Source organism: Agelaius phoeniceus, chromosome 5, assembly GCF_051311805.1.
Source record: "Agelaius phoeniceus isolate bAgePho1 chromosome 5, bAgePho1.hap1, whole genome shotgun sequence".
In the NCBI taxonomy this organism is placed as follows: Eukaryota; Metazoa; Chordata; class Aves; order Passeriformes; family Icteridae; genus Agelaius; species Agelaius phoeniceus.
Window position 1 is genome coordinate 39083124 of NC_135269.1, and position 17371 is coordinate 39100494.

The following is a 17371-nucleotide window of genomic DNA, read 5'->3' on the forward strand; positions in this document are numbered from 1 at the left end:
TCAAAGTGGTCCTCCCTGCAAACTCTTGAATCAGTACTCTAGCCTGGCTGCTACTGACAGCGGGTCTGAGCCATTCCCCAGTCATTTCACTTCATTTCCTAGCCATAACTTTCTTTGAAATTATGAGTTTTTCATAAATGAAGCTGTAAAGAACAAAGTGAAGAAAAGCAGAAATAAAATTCAGAACAAAAACAGGGAGCACAATCCAGATTCTAACATCTACAAATTGATTTGATTTCTTTCCCAGTAGATCTGGAGATCAGTTTCAATTCTTCATTTTAATTACCAGGTTTTGTACATCTGTTTCGAATATGACACTACGTTGTGAACTAGTGGCAATGCTAGAAAACTTTTTAAAAAATTAAAAAGGCTTCTCATTCTACTAGAAGCTGTGTGGTCTGGCTCTGCTCCAATACAAGTCTTGTTTCTTGTCCTGAGACACAGAGTTAGAAACACACGTTTGTCTTTATCACTTGAAATATAGTTCACTAATTAGTTGACGTCAGTTTTGGTTTGGCAATTTGGCAGTGAGAAATGGCTTTTCAAAGCATGAGAGGAAGCTTAGCTGTTCCCTTCAGGTACCAAACCAGAGTTATCTAGGCTTTGCTGATTAAAGGAAACCATCCATATGCTGAATCTTTTTACATGCAGTTAATTACAGCCGTATGGAAAGAAATCTTACATCATCCCTCCCAGTTACACTATCCAGTACTGCAGGCTGAGCAGACCCAGGAATGTATTTTAATTGTTAATGGAAGGTTTAGTACTTCTTACAAGCTGGAAATGCCAGGAAATAATTGGTATCTCAGTTCATGGAAGTGTTTATGGTGTAGATGGCCCTCACACAAACTTTAAACAGTCGGAACACTAATGCAGGAACAACCAATTTACATCAGTACTTAATGTTAGTCCATACTTAGCTCTTCCTTGTGTTTCCCATGAGTGAAATCCACAGTGAGAGCAGCAGGAACAAGTACTGCTGATGGCAAGACACTGAAAGTATTATTTTTTAGTTTGATACCAGGATACGCTATTATTTATAGAAAATCTTAAATGATGGAAACATCTAGAGCGCTTTATCTCTGCGTGGACTCTTTGCTTGAGTGTGTTTGATGATCTGCGTGCAGTAGCCACCTTTGGGCTTGGGCTGTGGCAGAAAGGCTGCAGTCACTGCTGTAAGCAGGTGTGCTCCTCCTGGTGCAGAAGCCCACGTGGCAGCTGGCACCAAGGAGGGATGTCTGAACTTGCCTTTCAAAAGAGGGAATGAGAGCTGGGAAGCAGGCCTTAGAGGGCACAAGGACAAAGAATCATAGGAGCATTCTGGAAGGACTCCTTGGTAATTCATTGCAAGTTGCCCCAGGATACAGCTATAGAGAAAATGACACATTGCAGAGTTGGAAAATTGAGGTTGTTGTCCACACTCGATTATGAATAACAGTTTTTTCACTGCCAGGATTGTTTTCAGTTCCAAACATATGCTACTGCAGCAAGATTTGTCATCTATTTTCACAGAGCTGCAGGATGGTTGAGATTAGAGGGGTCTCTGGAGGTTTTGAAAGGGAGAAGGGCTGGGGTGAGATGATTTGTGTGTTCTCTTTCTTTCCTTTTTGAAGAATAATGTGATTAAAAGGTAGTGTCTTTGGGTTCTCCACTCTGCAACTTGTCTAGGCCTACAGAAATCAAACTTTTTCTTTTTTTATGAACAGTGGCTCTACATACAACGAGGCCAAATAACTAGCTTTCTTTCTTACCAAATCAGTTGCCACAAAATTATTTTTAAAACTATGGATTGCTTGCTCACATTGTCCTTTAATGAAAGAGTCAGTAGCATCATCTCACAGCTTTGTGCATGGCGTGGCTACAGGGGTTGAACACCAATGTCTTCAAGAGCAGCTGTAGAACCAGGGGATCCTGAGATCACTCTTGGTTGAATCTCTCAGCTCTCAGCACTGTCTTGCTCTTCTTGGTCCTAAGACTCTGATTCTGTTAACTGAGGATATAGTTTGGCAACCACTGTCTTCAGTTTTGCCTCTCTTACAACTGTTTCAGTGCATCATCCAGTGTTGCTTCGTCCACTTCAAGTTTTTCTCCCATTCCCGAAGCCATGACCCTTGTGGTAGAGCTGCTGTGAGCCAGTTGCACAGCTGGAATAGAAAATAAAAATGCTGTGGCATGTGCATGACTACAGTGGCCATGCCTTCAGGAATGGGAAGCTGATATGTTCCAGAGTTTGTTTAGTGCAGATTTGATGACCCACAAAGCTTTAGGAAATAGCACTGCATGTGGCAGTTCCTATGTTCTGTCTGTCCTGCCAGCAGCAGTGGTGGCTGGGCTCCTCTCAGACAGGTTGTGGGTCCCCACAAGCCCTGTGTGGAGCTGGGGACAGCTACCACACTGCAGGGTCTGGGCATTGGCAGTCTTTAGCCTGTCACTGCTGTTATCGAGTAACTGGTCCAGTATCATTGCTGCCATCTACTGAAACTTGAGTTTTCCACCTCACTGAGCAGACTAGTGGGAAGCACAGATTTGCAGATGAGGTCTGAAATGCCACAATATCACTAAAAATAATAACAAAAAAATCTCCTCTTCTCTCCCCCCTGCTTAAATGTGGACTTGCAAAATGTATGTATGTTTATTTTGGTACTTAAAGTTCAGCTTCTTGTGCAGCTTTAGTGGTCCTAACTAATACTCTTTCTGTAGCTATTAATTCTTTCCCTGTTGATATATTTGAAATATGTCTCTGATATGGCTCTTTCTGGCACCTCCTGTTTTCTGAGTAGTAATGCATGAATATGTTTAGCTTTTTTGTGTTGTCTTTAGTACAAAACCAGATGTTCTTTCTTTGTGATAATGAAAATTTCTGTATATATTTCAGAAAAGCTTTATGATTTAAAATTTTGGGGGGGGGAAGAGTGGTGTTATTTGCTAAATTTAATTTGAAAAGTGTTTATTACAAAAAAAAGAAGAGCCTTCTTTTCTAGTCCTAGTTAAATGCTTTAGAAATTGCAGGGTTTATTATGTACTTGGGCAGAAGGCAAAACATATTTATTCCTATAACTAATATTGCAAATATTCATAGAATAAAAGAACCCCACAGTCTACTTTGATATGTTGTATATAGGACTGAGTGGGCACCAATGGAATACGAGGATTTGTACAATGGTCTTAATGACCAACTCTTTTTATTCTTCTAAGGCTTGTATAATTTTACACTTGTTTTAAAAAATGTCTTTTCCCCTTCCCCTCTTAAAGGTAGAGACCTGTGGGTTCTTGTTCTGGGAAGGTTTCCAACCCATCATAAGATTGGCATTCCAGAGTTCAAGTATGTTGCTAATATGCATGGGGATGAGGTACGTTTCAATTTTTGCAATGTCATTTATACCAAATACACTGTACCAGAGGTTTAGAGTGAGCTTCTCTCAGGCATGTTCTTTTTATTATTGAGATATTTCGTAACTCAAGGAAGACAAAATATGTGTGTATTTATTGAGGAATTTTCAGAATAAAGTTCCCTTTATTTTGGTGGAAGGGCCTTAGGAGACCTTACATCATGGTGCAGAGTCCAGCAATCCTACACTCAAGACCTCTCTTAAGTAGAGAGCTTTGTCTTCTCCACGTGAGTAAACCCAGAGGCTTTAAGTTTCCCAGCAATGAGTCAGATGCAGTAGTTTACTTGTACGTTGTTATTGCCTAGGCATGAAATATGACTGATAGAAATCTTCAAATACTTCCTAAGATTGAACAATAATTGCTGTGAAGCATCAAATTATTTATTGTAGGAAGAAAATTTATCTTGGTAACCTTAAGCTAGGAACAGCTAGATTCACCTGAGATAATACAGAGTACAAGAAAAGAAAAAGCAATGCCAGAACAATAGACTTGCTCTGGGAAGAATGCCCACTTATTAGTGATCAAGGAGAAATTATGATTATGAGCCTACCTGGTGCACTACTTGAATCTGAATCAGAAAGAATCAAAGCTTTACTGTTCTCTGTAGTACTTTTTTGCTTTGTATTTGTTTTATTCTTTGCCTTTACCTGATTATATTAGTCATCTGCAGGATTAGTTTAAACTGCACAATATGTTTTTATGCAGTCTTTCATGTGAAGGTTAGATAATTTAACAGGAGTAGCAAGGTATATACATGTGCTAGACTGTGAATTCCCAAAACTAAGAAAGATGGATGTAGTAGAAAGTGTATCCTGTGCAAAGGGTAACGTGTCAGGAGTTATTGCTGTGTGTGAGCACTTGCACGCCTACAGGCACTTTGTGACACTATGTGCCAAGAATTTTCCCCAAGTTAGACTAGTTTCACCTTGTTCAGCACTGGCCTTGCTCAAAGTGCTGCTTGGGAGTTTGACTGCTTGGGAGTTTAACTCTGTGTGGGAGGAAGCTGGTTCATGGTGTCAGGTGGGTACATTTGTTACTGGGTGCCCAAGCTAGGGTTTGCAGCTCCTGGAGCACACCTGGTGTGTGTCACCAAGGTGTCCAGCAACTGAGGCTCCATCCCACAGTGCAGGGGTGCTGAAGGGGATGGCAAACCTCTGACTGTAAATCAGCCAGCTTTGGTGGGGAGGAGGTGGAGGACAGGATGTGATCTCATCCAGGATGGGCTGGCTTGTAAATCCAATATTGCTGGACTGCAAAAGGCCACACATACTGAAGTCTCCACAAGGAAGCACCCCTGTCATTATCACTGCCCAGCTGGATATGCATAAGGAGCTTTGACCATAGAAACACACGTTGTTTGCACATCCACAGGGCTGGGAATTGCTGGGGATTGGCAACTCAGATCACTGCCTAGGATCTGAGTTTTTTATTGACTTCATGAGGAAATTAGGCTAGATTTTCTTTTAAAGTCAGACACAGTGCCAGATGGTGTGAGCAGGGTTGATCCTTGAGCTGCCTGGCTAAGGCGTCCAACATTCCAGTTATTTGTCAGACCAAGCTCACACCTAGGGAACGTTCCAGAAATAGAGCTATTCCTCCTTTTCAGACCCTCATGATGATTTTTGCTATATGTGGTTTTTGGGTACATACAGGTGAAACAAACAAACATACAAACACAGTTGGTGTTTGGAACTTTTTTAAATCTGATCATAAATGTATTTCAGATGGCAGGAAATGAATTTCTCATATAGAGAAGTATTGGAGAACTTGAATATTTTTTCCCCATAATCTAAGATTCTGCTGGACTGGTCTCTGGGGACAGAGTCAACTACCCCTACAATATATTAGGCAGATAAGCTTTGCACTAATTATACAACAAGCTTCAACTTGTGTGCCAGAGTCTTTCATAAATTGAAATGATGGGATTATGACTTCATTGATCCAGTCAGGCCTTTTGTGCTTCAGTGACATTTTCCACAAAAGATAAAAAATGAGAAGTTCTGTTCTCAAGTGTTGTCTGGTGAAGCCACCCTTCCAGCCTGTTATGATCACGCATATGAAACTTAACTTTGACTCAGCTGGCCCACTGCTCCAAAAACATAAAAGTTGGGGTGGAACCTGAATTACACGTGTGTGGGCTGTTCACACGTGCTGCTGGAAGAAAATCTAGGTTATTTGGAAAGCTGCCCAATAGGGAAGTTCTAATAAAGTAATCTGAGTATGCAATACCATGAGAGGAGTATTTTTTTCAGAACTGAAAGGATTTATTTTTTTAAGTAAGTTTATTTTTCTTGATACTCTAAGACATAACCAGCCAATATTTAAAAGATTGTAATTTTGTGTTCACTGTTGCCAGATAGAGTGAACTTTTGCCCCAGATCCACTGAGAGGCAACAAAAAACTTCTCCCATTCTTTATGTTGCCTGCATGAAGCTGGACACCATTTTTAACAGTACTTTTTGTTTAACCTAAGCCAAATGAAAACTGATTTAAGCTAACTTTAATCAAGATGGTGGTAACTGACTGCACAAAATGCATAAGCCTGTGAAATGTTAAATTCTGCAGGGGGAAGGTGAGGGAGAGGTTGCCTGATCTTCTGGGGCAACTCCCATTCTGAATTAGACAGCAGCCCCTCTTGTCCCAGTCTTGTGCTCTTACTTGGAAGACCTTCTCTTTCCAAGTCACACACCCCTCCCTGAGGAAGAACTCCTGCTTAACATCAACCACAACCAAACCCCCAGATACTCCTAAGTCACAAATGGAGCAAAACCATTTGGAGCCTCTGTGCCAGTGCCTGGAGTGCATTCTGTACAAACAGGATCTAATTGGAAGGCTCTTCCTGAGCCATGGATATCACTGCAGGGAAACCCCTTATGGAAAAGCACATGTGAACAAGCTGTGAACTTCCTGGGTGCTTCTGCTCTCCCCCTTTCATGTGCTGAGTATAGGGCTTTAGCTTTCTGCAGCTGCAGTGTAAACAAGATAACTCTTTCTCAGGATGGCAGTGCTGATATCAGTCCTTTTCTTTTAAAGTGTCCACTTCTCATCACTTTATTTTCTCAGCATATAAAATAGCAACGATGCAAATAATATTAAATAATACGATCACTTATTTATAATAAACAATAGTTTATTTATAATAATATAAATAAAACACTAATATAAATAATATAATAATGTAGTAGTATAAAATATTATTAAAATAGTAGTATTTTTCCTGTTTCACTGTGTGAAACTGAGCTTATACTGATAGGTCTGGACTAGCCTATGTGAAAGGATATGTTTATCTGCTGCTTTATCTTGTGAAATAAGCTAATACCCTATTTTCCATGTCATCATAGACAGTCATATCCACAGTAGGGTTTCCTGAAATATTAGGGCTTAAGTGATTAAGGGCTGGAGTAGATTTATTTGTGATCAATATAATGGAGTCTTTAAGAATCACCAAACAATAAGCTAATGAGGCTTGTGCAGAATTTCTTACACTTATTTCTAAAAAATTAATGGAAGCTGCATTTACACTATCAAAATACCACTGTTGAAAAAAAGGCTGTTTTTTTATCATCTGATTGCACAAAAACAATACTGCATGTACTGCACAACTTCTAGAATACTTGCATATACTGCTATGAGGAATCCTAAGTCCATATTCCCGTGTCCCAGTCCTGTGTGATATGTTATTGAAGTGATATGAGGGAAACAGCATTTGCTCTAGGAAAACCCCCACTATTTATAAAAACATTTATTGTATAGTAAACTATTTTCCACCTAGCTTCAGTATTAGCTGATGTGATGTGAAAAAAGGTCACAAGCACCAGAAATTTAAAAACTCAAAACAATCAAATCTCAATGCTAACAACAGACTTTGAAAAAAGCTGGATGTTGCTGAGGTCTATTTCAGCACATTTGAACACTGCCTTGCTGCAGTTACTTTTTTTCCTTATCTTTCTTCACACTCTTCTGAGTGGGAAAAGAAAGAGCTGCCCATGTCTCAGCCAGGTAAATCCTGAAGCTGGTGGAGTTTGTCCAGGTGGTAAGAACTTGTGCCAGTTACTGGTTCAAAAGCATTTCCTTCAGTGATAAACCAGAGGGCTGCACTTGCCTGTCATACATGTGGTATTTCTCAGATGGCCATAGAGATTGCTGCTGCAGAAATGAAGGGATGTGTGCCAAACCTGGCACAAGCCAGTGGTGTGTTTTAGCCAAGAAGGGCAGCCCCAGTGGGGTGTGTCCCAGCAGTGCATGATAATTAGAGCAGTACAAGTGTTAAAAATAACATCCTGCAAGTGTAGCATTTCAGTGGGAAACCAGGCTGGCCTGCTGCTCACACTGAGCTTCCCTAGGTGGGGTTGTGCCTGGTATGCTGAGCCTGGCCTGTGGAGCAGCCAGGGCTGGAGCAGGGAGCCAGGCAAGGCTGTGCTGCCCTGGAACAGGTCCTTCCTGACTGTTTGGATCTTTCTTTCAACATCGTTCAGCTTAAAAACCAGGCCATGTTTAAGGAGAGAATTTTAATAATAAAAATGGGCAGAGTCCATCCACCCATAGTCCCCTGGTATTAGGGCTCTATCATGTGGTAACAGCACTGCTCTAAACCCAGGGCTGCTGCAGTAAAGCGTTACAGCACAGGTGCAATTGCACCTCACCCTAATCTCCTGACTGGCTGCTGCTCAGGCTTCTTGAGTAATCCCTGTGGCACTGAGCAGGGTGCTGACACAGCCCTGCCAGCAGGCAGAGTCAGGAAGTTTAAAGGATTTGTGTACAGAAGCAGCAGTTGCAGCCTTTTCTACAGCATTGATCCATGTCCTGACACATGCACGCTTCTTCATTCAAGGCTTCCCCTGAGGATCACTGGAAGCCTTTCCTGCTGACTTTCTCCCTTTGGGGCACAGGAGGAAGCTGACATCTGAAAGTGCACAGAGAAACTTAATGTCTAATTGTATCCCTGAGGTGGGAGAAAGGGATTTCCTTTGCTTTTCTGTCACCCATCCTGTGAAATACAGTAGCACAATCTTCTTTGGCATCTCATCTCCCCTGAGATACTGCAATCAAAGCTAAATGTTCATGTCCCCATACATGCTGTCCCCTGCTCTTCTCTCTATCTTCATATTAAACCTGAGGCTGGTAAAGGTGTCTGCCCAGTAAGGTTACTGTCAGCAGCCTACCTTCAGTGTGTCTAGATCCTTTATTTGAAGCTCTAAAATAAAACTAAGTGACTCATAACTCTTATCCAGAGACACTCCTGACCTCTGTAGTGACAGGGTAAAGCTGGACTGAGCAGGAGATGCTTTCCAGGGCTTGATCAAAACTTGACCTTGAACTTTCCCAGAAACAAAAATTTTCCCTCAGATACTTCCAGATGTGCTTTCCCAAGCAATGCAGGGTGCTCTGGACCAAAACAAAACCACCCCTCTGTTACCACACCAAAACAGTGGTAATAAGTATATTCTTCTCTCACAGTGTAATCACCCCAGTGCCAGCACTTTTATGATAATCTGAGCTGCCTAATGTCCTGAGTACAACAACAGCTATACCAGGAATCCTATAAAATAGTTGGTAAAACACTGTACATGTAAGTAAATCAGGGATTAACTTGTAATTTCAAACAATATAATCTGTGAAAATCTGGTCATCTTTCATTCTTTGTAAACATTGTTCTTTTCCACCACATTCTTTTGTTCCTTTTCTTTTTTCCCCTTTCTGCTCCTGCTTCTCTACCCTTTCTTTTTGGGACTTATTTTGGTCAGGCACTGGAGAGCAGTACAGTAGGAGAAGAGCACTCTCCCAGGTTCTCCAGGCAGCAGTCCAGTCTTGTCTCTGTGGTAGAGCTATTCTTGCTGATTCTGAGTCTGGTAACTTCCTCTCTCATGCCCAGGGCCATGAGTTGGCTGATTTCTCTCCTCTCCTGTCCTCTCCTCTCCTTTCTTCCCCCACCCTTATAATGTTCCCAAGATGTCTATCACCCTTTTCAAGAGCTGCCTGTACAAGACAGGTTCTGTTGCATCCCGTCTTGGATTTCACAGAGTGTATTTATCAAACCTGCAGAGCAGTCTGTTTTCACATACTCAGGTGCTGGTTTAGATCCTGTTGTGATATATGAGGCTTTGTTCTTGGAGATAAAGTAGAGATAAGTTATCTCTAGAACTCATCTACTTGCAAGTCTTGGTTTGTTCCCTTTCCAGACAGGGTTTAGGATCCCTAAAGCACCCTTGAGGCATGGGTCACAGTGCTGTGGAAAGGGCCCCTGGAAAGCAAGGCTCAATGAACACTAGCAGTGGATTCTGGGGTGGAATAGAATTGTCCTTAACTCTTGACACTATTTTGCCTAAAACCTGATAGACTAAAGGGAGATGTCAGCTTTCATGACTTACACAAACTTATGTGAACAAAAATGTTTAGCTTTTTCTCTGCAACTACCTGTCCTTGATCTAAAGTCTGTATCCAAATATCCTTCCATGTCCTTTTCTAAGGATTTTTTTTTTATTTCCCCAATGCACATGCTCATGACATTAAAATAAAGCAATGTAACAGAAGTATCTATGTGGCCTCTTTGATCTTGTGTTAATATTGACTTCCCATAAAAGAGGATCAACAAGAAAAAATCCTGCTCTGTGGCATCCTGGAAAATGTGGCAGACTTGTCCTCCCTTCCTTCTGAAGCTCCACTGCCAAGTGGTGCCACACAGTGCTGGCACTCGTGTGTGGGGTCACAGCACAGAGCTGGAACCCTGCAGTGGGACTGAGAAAATGCAGAGGAGTGTTCCCAAGCCCACATGATGTTTATCAGGCAGCTTTAGTTTTTGTTATCGCTGTTCCTTATCCATGCAAGGATAGGCTGTGCATCTGACACAGTCAGCTTCCCATTATACAAAAAGGTCTGGTTGATCTGGGTTTAAAACCCTTGTGAAAACCCTCCAGTGATTCCTTTAATCTATTCAGTTGCTTTAAATATATTTAGGGGAGAGCATAAAACAAAGTAATGTGGATCAGTGTGCTCTCATATGCCTTGTATGTCTGTGTAGTCCATAAGAAAAACCTGGAAGTTCAAGGCAGTGGATATTTATTTATTTATTTTCTTCTTCCATATCAAACTTAAAGTAAATTTTGTGCTTCTTTACACAGACTGTTGGGAGAGAAATCCTGCTCCATTTGATAGATTTCCTGGTGACCAGCTATGGACGTGACCCAGTTATTACCCGGTTGCTCAATAATACCCGGATTCATATCATGCCAACCATGAATCCTGATGGATTTGAAAATACAAAAGTGCCTGATTGTTATTACACACCAGGAAGGTAAGGGTGGCTTAGGAGGGTGGGAGAGGTAAAATAAATGGGTGGGGAATAATAATTGCTGCTAGCCAGAGGACTGAATCACACTTGGTGGAGAGCAGAGTCTACAGGATGTGCTAGGGCTAATTTTTGCCTGTGCCCTTCTGAAGACACATTGTTATGGCATAGAGTTTCTGGAAGATTGAGTCAGACTGGTGTTTATATGTGGTGGAGCCAGAAAAAAATTGGTCAGAATTGGTGTAATGACCTCACCTTTTAGGCAGGAGACCCAGGTTGTGAATACAGGCACAATTCCCTATTCTGTAGTACCTTTAGAGTGCTACAAGAAAAGAAGGAAAATTCCACCCACAGGGATATATTTCAATTGGAGAGTTCTGTAACCCTTCTTAATGAGAAAAGGTGTGTCTAAGCTTGTTGAATGGACTTTAGCCATGTGTTTAAAAATCATGTTGAATGTGGATTTAGTAAGGAGGAGTTACACAAGCAGAGCTGCCTATAATAGGTTCTTTGCTAATAGTGATGGTAGGGAAAAAAACCTACACAGAAGAAAATATAACTTGGCATTGCATCCTGTGCTGCTTTTACATTCTTTATTGTGACTATTGCAGAGACCAAAAAGGGGATGAAAAGCTTAACAAGCTAGAAGAGGGAAAGAGACAGTGAGGAAATGGGAATAAATGCCCAAAGGACAGATTTGGAATGTGCAGAAGAAGGAGACCCATGAGCTGGAGGTTCTCTTGGATCACTGGCCTTGGCAACATCAGAAACAAGTGAAAAGAAAGTCTAGACAGTTTAGTTCTTCTTTAGGTGACCAGTGTAGTCCCTCCTTTTTATTAAGAAAAAATGTATTCCTTGGCAAATAGATGGGACTTGTATGGACCGGGTATTTTTTATCCCCTCACTGTCAAATAGACAGAGTTTACCAGACTGAGCTCAAAAATTATCACAGTCAACAGTGAATACCCTCTTCATTCCTGTGCTGACCTAACTGAGAGAAAAAGCAAGAGAGTGTTTGAACAGGCTGGGCGTTAAGGTTCAGGGAGAATAAATGCATCCTGTGTTCGACTCAATTTTTTTCTGTCTGTTGAGAGTGAGAACAGCCCAAGGGATACAGCCATTCAATAGTTTACCTTGGTCTTCCATACAAGCAGGAAAAACACATACAGGAAGAGGACAAAGTCCTTCTGATCTGGCTCTGGTTTTTCTAATTCAGTTATCAGTAGGTGTATATTCTGTGTGCAAGTTAAATATTCTCTGTTTCCATTTAGAAATGTTTTATTGTGGCCTATGAAAATGCCAGTGCTGCCAGAAGGCAAACAGTAATGGGACTTTCTTCTCTCTTTCTAAGGTACAACAGGAATGGAGAAGATCTGAACAGAAATTTTCCTGATGCCTTTGAAGACAACAGGGCCAGCATTCAGCCAGAGACTCAAGCAGTAATGGACTGGATCAGAAATGAAACGTTTGTTCTCTCAGCAAACCTGCATGGGGGTGCCCTGGTTGCCAGTTACACCTTTGATAATGGTAACCCAGGTAAGCTGCTGGCAAACTCTGTTCTCCCACAACTTACTGGGTTTAGGAACATTGGCTCTACCAAAGCAAAATTTATAAGGGTTCCTGCAAAGTTCCTCAAGCTTTTGAGCTGGGATGGGCAGAATTTTATAAACCCCATCAAAATTCACTGCCTGATATGGCCTTTTGGGAGATGTTTATCCTGCATGTAAGCCAACACTGTGTGTTTTACCAGTAATAAGAGTTGCACAATGGCTGTCTTCACTCTGCAGTTACTGGCTCTTTGCAAGGCTATAGCAGATCTCCAGATGATGATGTCTTTATTCACCTGGCAAAAACCTATTCTTCCAACCATGCCAGCATGTACAAAGGGACGGGGTGTGACAGCAGGCAAACCTTCCCAGAAGGCATTACCAACGGGTACTCTTGGTACCAGCTGGAAGGTAAGAATGTCATTGATATTTCATGCAGCTGCTCCTGGTAAGATGTTTTCTCACTTTCTCCTGCTGTCTCTGATGATGAAAGGGCAGTGATTTTAGTCAGAGGGCTGATGAGGGAAGCAAGTCAACTCATTCATGCAGATTCTGTGAGCAGGACCTGGATGTTTTCAGACTCCTTCAGCCAGCAATTCCACAAGTGAATGAGGCAGGCACTGCTGTTTGCCTGCTTCTGTGCCCTTGCTTAAGGCCTGCAGTAGCTGTATATGTTACATACATGTGCACACACTGCTTGGCATCAAGATCTTCTTTCAGAAAGAAAACCAATCTTCTATTCATATGTCGTCCATTTTTTAATGTTTAATTAGGGAAATAAACGTTTTCTTTATTGTTTATGTGTAGCCAAATAGAATATGGGGCTTGTGCACTGTGTATGTTGTTTTCATTGTATTAAAAGACTTAAAAGGGTCTTGGAATGGCTTTGGCAGTGGCAAATCCTATGCCAGCCTAACTGTCCCTTTTTAGATGGAAAAGCTTGAATAAAGTCAAAGATCCATCCTTTCTCAGCCACAATCATCATCATTTCCAAAATGAAGTATGTTTTAGAAAACAACACTCTATGAGTAACTAGAGTTAATAATTAAGTTGGTTTTTCACAGGAGGCAGTAAATACAAGTGTGGCATTGAGGCATAATTTATCTGAATTACTTCTCTTACAGGTATGATGCAAGTACCAACATTTTAACTCTCCTATTTGTCTTTTAATTTGACCTTAGTGTTTCTTTGCAGCTGAAAACACTTTTATTTCACTTTTAAGGTGGAATGCAAGATTACAACTATGTCTGGGGACAGTGTTTTGAAATTACACTGGAGCTGTCATGCTGTAAATATCCTCCAGAAGAGCAGCTGGGAAAGTTCTGGAGAGACAACAAAGTTGCTCTGATCGAATATATCAAACAAGTACACCTAGGTGGGTATGGGAGTGGGGGCAGAGAGAAAACTGGGGCCAGCTTAGAGGGAACTCCTCAGCAGCTGGGTCAGTGTCACAGCTCACAGGGGACAGATCTGGTGGTAACTTGGAAGCTTCTGAACAGGAAGTGCTACAAAGCCAGGGGTGGGTAAGGCAGGAGAACTTACAAGTATGTCAGGTGAGGGGCTACTACAGGTGTGCAAGGGGTTAAAATGTGCTGGGGCAGGAGCAAGGGGCTGGCCCTGGGGGCTGTCTGACCATGCACTCCCCCCCTCCCCTCTATTCCTGAGCAGCCTTGGGATAATAATAATTTCAAAGGTCTCTAAGTGTATGTGTGCCTCAGCACTCGTGTCATGGTCTTTGTTGCTTGGATTTTGTAAACTTGAAAGGCTTCTCTAGGTGTGATCCAACTTCACATTTGGAAGAGAACTACTGCTTAGTGAAGCTGTGGTGCTTTACAATGAGTTGGAGAGTTTGCACAAAACCGTTGCTTATCTTGCATTTTGTTGCCCTAAATATCTGACTGCTGTTTTATCTCTGCCTGTGTTGCCTTGAAGATGGTGTGTGGGAATTAAGGGAAACTACTTCATAAGCAGACATTGTTGGTATTCTGCCTTTGGGAAATACTAGACAAGAGGCTGACTTATTTTAAATCATAAAAAAGAAGGGGGGATATATGTGTGTGTGTTTGTGTGCAAAAATTGCCAAACCTGTAGTGAAGATTGAAGCCCTTCAGTAAAGGACATACAGTAAGTGTGTATGATACCTACAGCAAATGAGATTTGGAATATTAGGAGATTACAATGCTGCTTTCTAATTTAACATGAGGGTAAACTATTAACAACAACAGCCAAGGATTTTCTTAATTCCCTTGAGCAAGGCCAAAGTGACTAGTGCTAGTACTAGATGTGCTGAAAAGTGGTGAAATAGCCTTTGAGGGCACCCAGCAACAGAACAGTCTGCCTTTCTCAGAGAAGGAGGTTCACCAGTTACACTTCATGATCTTTCCCTCCTCTCCCTTTTTCATAGGTGTCAAAGGCCAAGTTACTGATAAGAATGGGAATCCTATTCCCAACGCCATCGTGGAAGCCAAAGGAAGGCCACATGTCTGCCCCTACAGAACAAATCAACAAGGGGAGTACTTCCTTCTCCTTTTGCCTGGGACATATGTGATCAATGTGAGTATGCAGCCTTACTGAAATATTGGTTCCAATTGCATTGAAGTCCTGAGCACAGTGAGACTGCAGCTCAGCTGTGAGCTGAGCAGCTCAAGTCATAGATAGAAGCTGTAAAGACTCTTTAGCAGACTTTAAAAAGACTATGTATTTAAATATTAGTCAGCAGAAAGGAAATTTTTGATGCAGTCCTCAGTGTCCAGAGATAAGCACTCCTTGGACCTTGGTGGTGGAGCCAGCTGGGATGAGTCTGGAGCATGGCAACAGGAGCTTGAGGTGTTTGAAACAAACCACGGAGCTCTTGCAGGGTGAGAGGGTGGAGCCTGGGATCTGCAGCAGGGGCTGACACCACCATGGGTGACTGTCATTTCCTTGGGTGAAAATGCTTTCTCTGTGGAAGTCCAAACATCCATGCCCTAGAGGTTCTGCCTGCTGCCAAAGGCTTATGCTTGAGCATCACTGCAGGATTCTGACTCTTGTACAGCAAGAGTCTTATTGCTATAACATGAAAACTTCATTCTTTTCCCAGTCCACATTCTCAAATATATCTTTAGAACATTTTGCCCTGTACATTTAAAGTGTAAATATTGTTTCACACTTGAACTCAATGTTTCAAACCAAGGAAGAACTCTTGTGTTTGCTCCTAGGCTACTGTACCAGGATTTAAATCCATGCTGAAGACAGTGGAAATACCTGACAACACTGGAAACTTCAGTGCTGTGAAACAGGATTTCTCTTTCCCAGAGGTCTCAGAAAAGATCAGCTCAAAAGTTGCTTCATGTCCCAAAACTCCCCTCTACCAAGAGCTGACACGGGCTTCAGCCGCAGTAAAACCAACCGTACATCTCTTGGTTTTAATGACCATTGTGCTTGCAATTTTCAAATAAAGTCAGGAATGACAAAGGGAAAGGCAAAATCTTCCTGCACAAATGTGGCTTTTCAGAGAAGGAATTGTATATGCAAACAAAAGTATGTTTTTATAAACCAGATTCTTAGATTCACAATCAAGTTTACTGTATTTTGTAAAATGCTGGTTTGACAATTGAATGTTTTACTTTACTTATAGTAGACATATTTTTAATTGTAACAGACTATCATATTTTTCTATGTAAATATTTTACTCTGAAGAAATTTCAGACACTCTATGCTGATAACTGTAGAATTTTGATGCAGAAAATAATACAAAAACATTTTGAAGATTTTTTCCCAAATTCCAAAACATTGAGAATTGTTCTGCAATGTTTCATGCAAGCTCAGGTTCCTCACTGAGCCAACAGCTCAGGCGCCACACAACTGTAAGTCATCAGCTCAATACTAATTTCTCATAATAAAGCCACTGCTATAAATGAAGAATGGCATTTCTATATATGCTCTTTCTTACCTGGACAGAAGAGACGGCTCAGGGCTCAAATGAGGTAAAGGCCAGTGACACAGACATGTTTTAAGACAAGATGAAAATGAAATGTGAGTATCTACCAAAGGGCCGTGATGTGGAAGCTGGATGATAATCCACACCAACAGGGAAAAGGGAGGAATTTGTGGCTCTGAAAACCATGTTCTCCTACGGCAGAGCTGCTGAAAGCAATGTGGAAAGAGTCACTGACAGCTTTATACTGTGTCCATTTTTAACTGAATTTGTTGTGGCACAGAACCGCATACAATTCAGAATTCTTTGAATAGTTTTAGCATTGGCTTTGTACTGTTTCAACAGCCTCCCAGCCCTGCTGCTCCACTGTTGGGACTGTTTAACAGCCATGCCAGGAGCTGGCAGGCACACCAGCCAGGCACCAGCCAGCTCCAGTTACAGAGGGTGCTTTCAGCCTTCCCCTGGCTAGCCTGTACTGCAGGCAGGATTAGCAGATTCCTTTTGCCTGGCCAGTTGCGAGTCATTTTCAGAGCCCTTTGAAGCTGCCCAATTAACAGAAAATTTTTCAAGAAAAGCCAGTTAATACGAGCTCCTGTGTTTATTTTAAAGCTTTATCTGCCAGTAATTTTCTTGAGCAATTTCAAAAGTAAACCAGCAAAGATTATCTTTGGAAACATCTATCTTTTCCTGTATACAGTAAATAAAAAATGCAGGAATTCAGTTAATCCTTTAATGCCTTTTAAAATCTCTCCTGAGGCATTGGTGCCTGTCACACCAAGCCCTTCCAGCTGGGCTGTGGCACTTGGGCAGCAGCCACTTGTCTGCCAGGCAGCCACATTCAGTGTGCAAATCCACTTCATAACTTGAAACGGCAATGCCAATAGCAATGAGGGCTGTGTGTGCAAGAGACTGGTTTTTGAATGTTTTCCTCATATCCATTTGCATTTTCTACCTTTCCTCACCCTCTGATCTGCTGTGGGTTGTTTACCACACAGAGAAGTAATTATCCACTAAATCCCATCACTGCTCCTGCCACTTGTAGCAGGGAGAACGAGAGATTCCTTGAGTTAAAATCTCCCAAACCAAAGAAATCTGACAGAAGTCAGCAGTCCAGCAGCTGAGTGGGGGCAGAAAGAGCCTGTGTGCTGGCTCACAAAAGTAAGAATCTGTGTGAAAATAAAGTACTAGAACTTCTAACAATCAAGTAATTGACATGAAAAAAAAAGAGCACCA

General features: G+C 41.6%; 1 protein-coding gene across 1 annotated transcript in view; it reads left to right on the forward strand.

Moving 5' to 3' along the window:
- The window catches only part of CPM (carboxypeptidase M), a 29578-nt gene extending 12209 nt beyond the window's left edge, over positions 1–17369 (forward strand). Inside the window, exons 3-9 of the mRNA XM_054631980.2 lie at positions 3253–3350; positions 10509–10681; positions 12027–12211; positions 12463–12633; positions 13445–13597; positions 14627–14775; positions 15420–17369. Of these exons, the coding sequence (XP_054487955.2) occupies positions 3253–3350; positions 10509–10681; positions 12027–12211; positions 12463–12633; positions 13445–13597; positions 14627–14775; positions 15420–15659 (1169 nt within the window). The 3' untranslated portion in view covers positions 15660–17369. The remainder of the gene's footprint in view (positions 1–3252; positions 3351–10508; positions 10682–12026; positions 12212–12462; positions 12634–13444; positions 13598–14626; positions 14776–15419) is intronic.
- Positions 17370–17371: the final 2 nt, after the last annotated feature.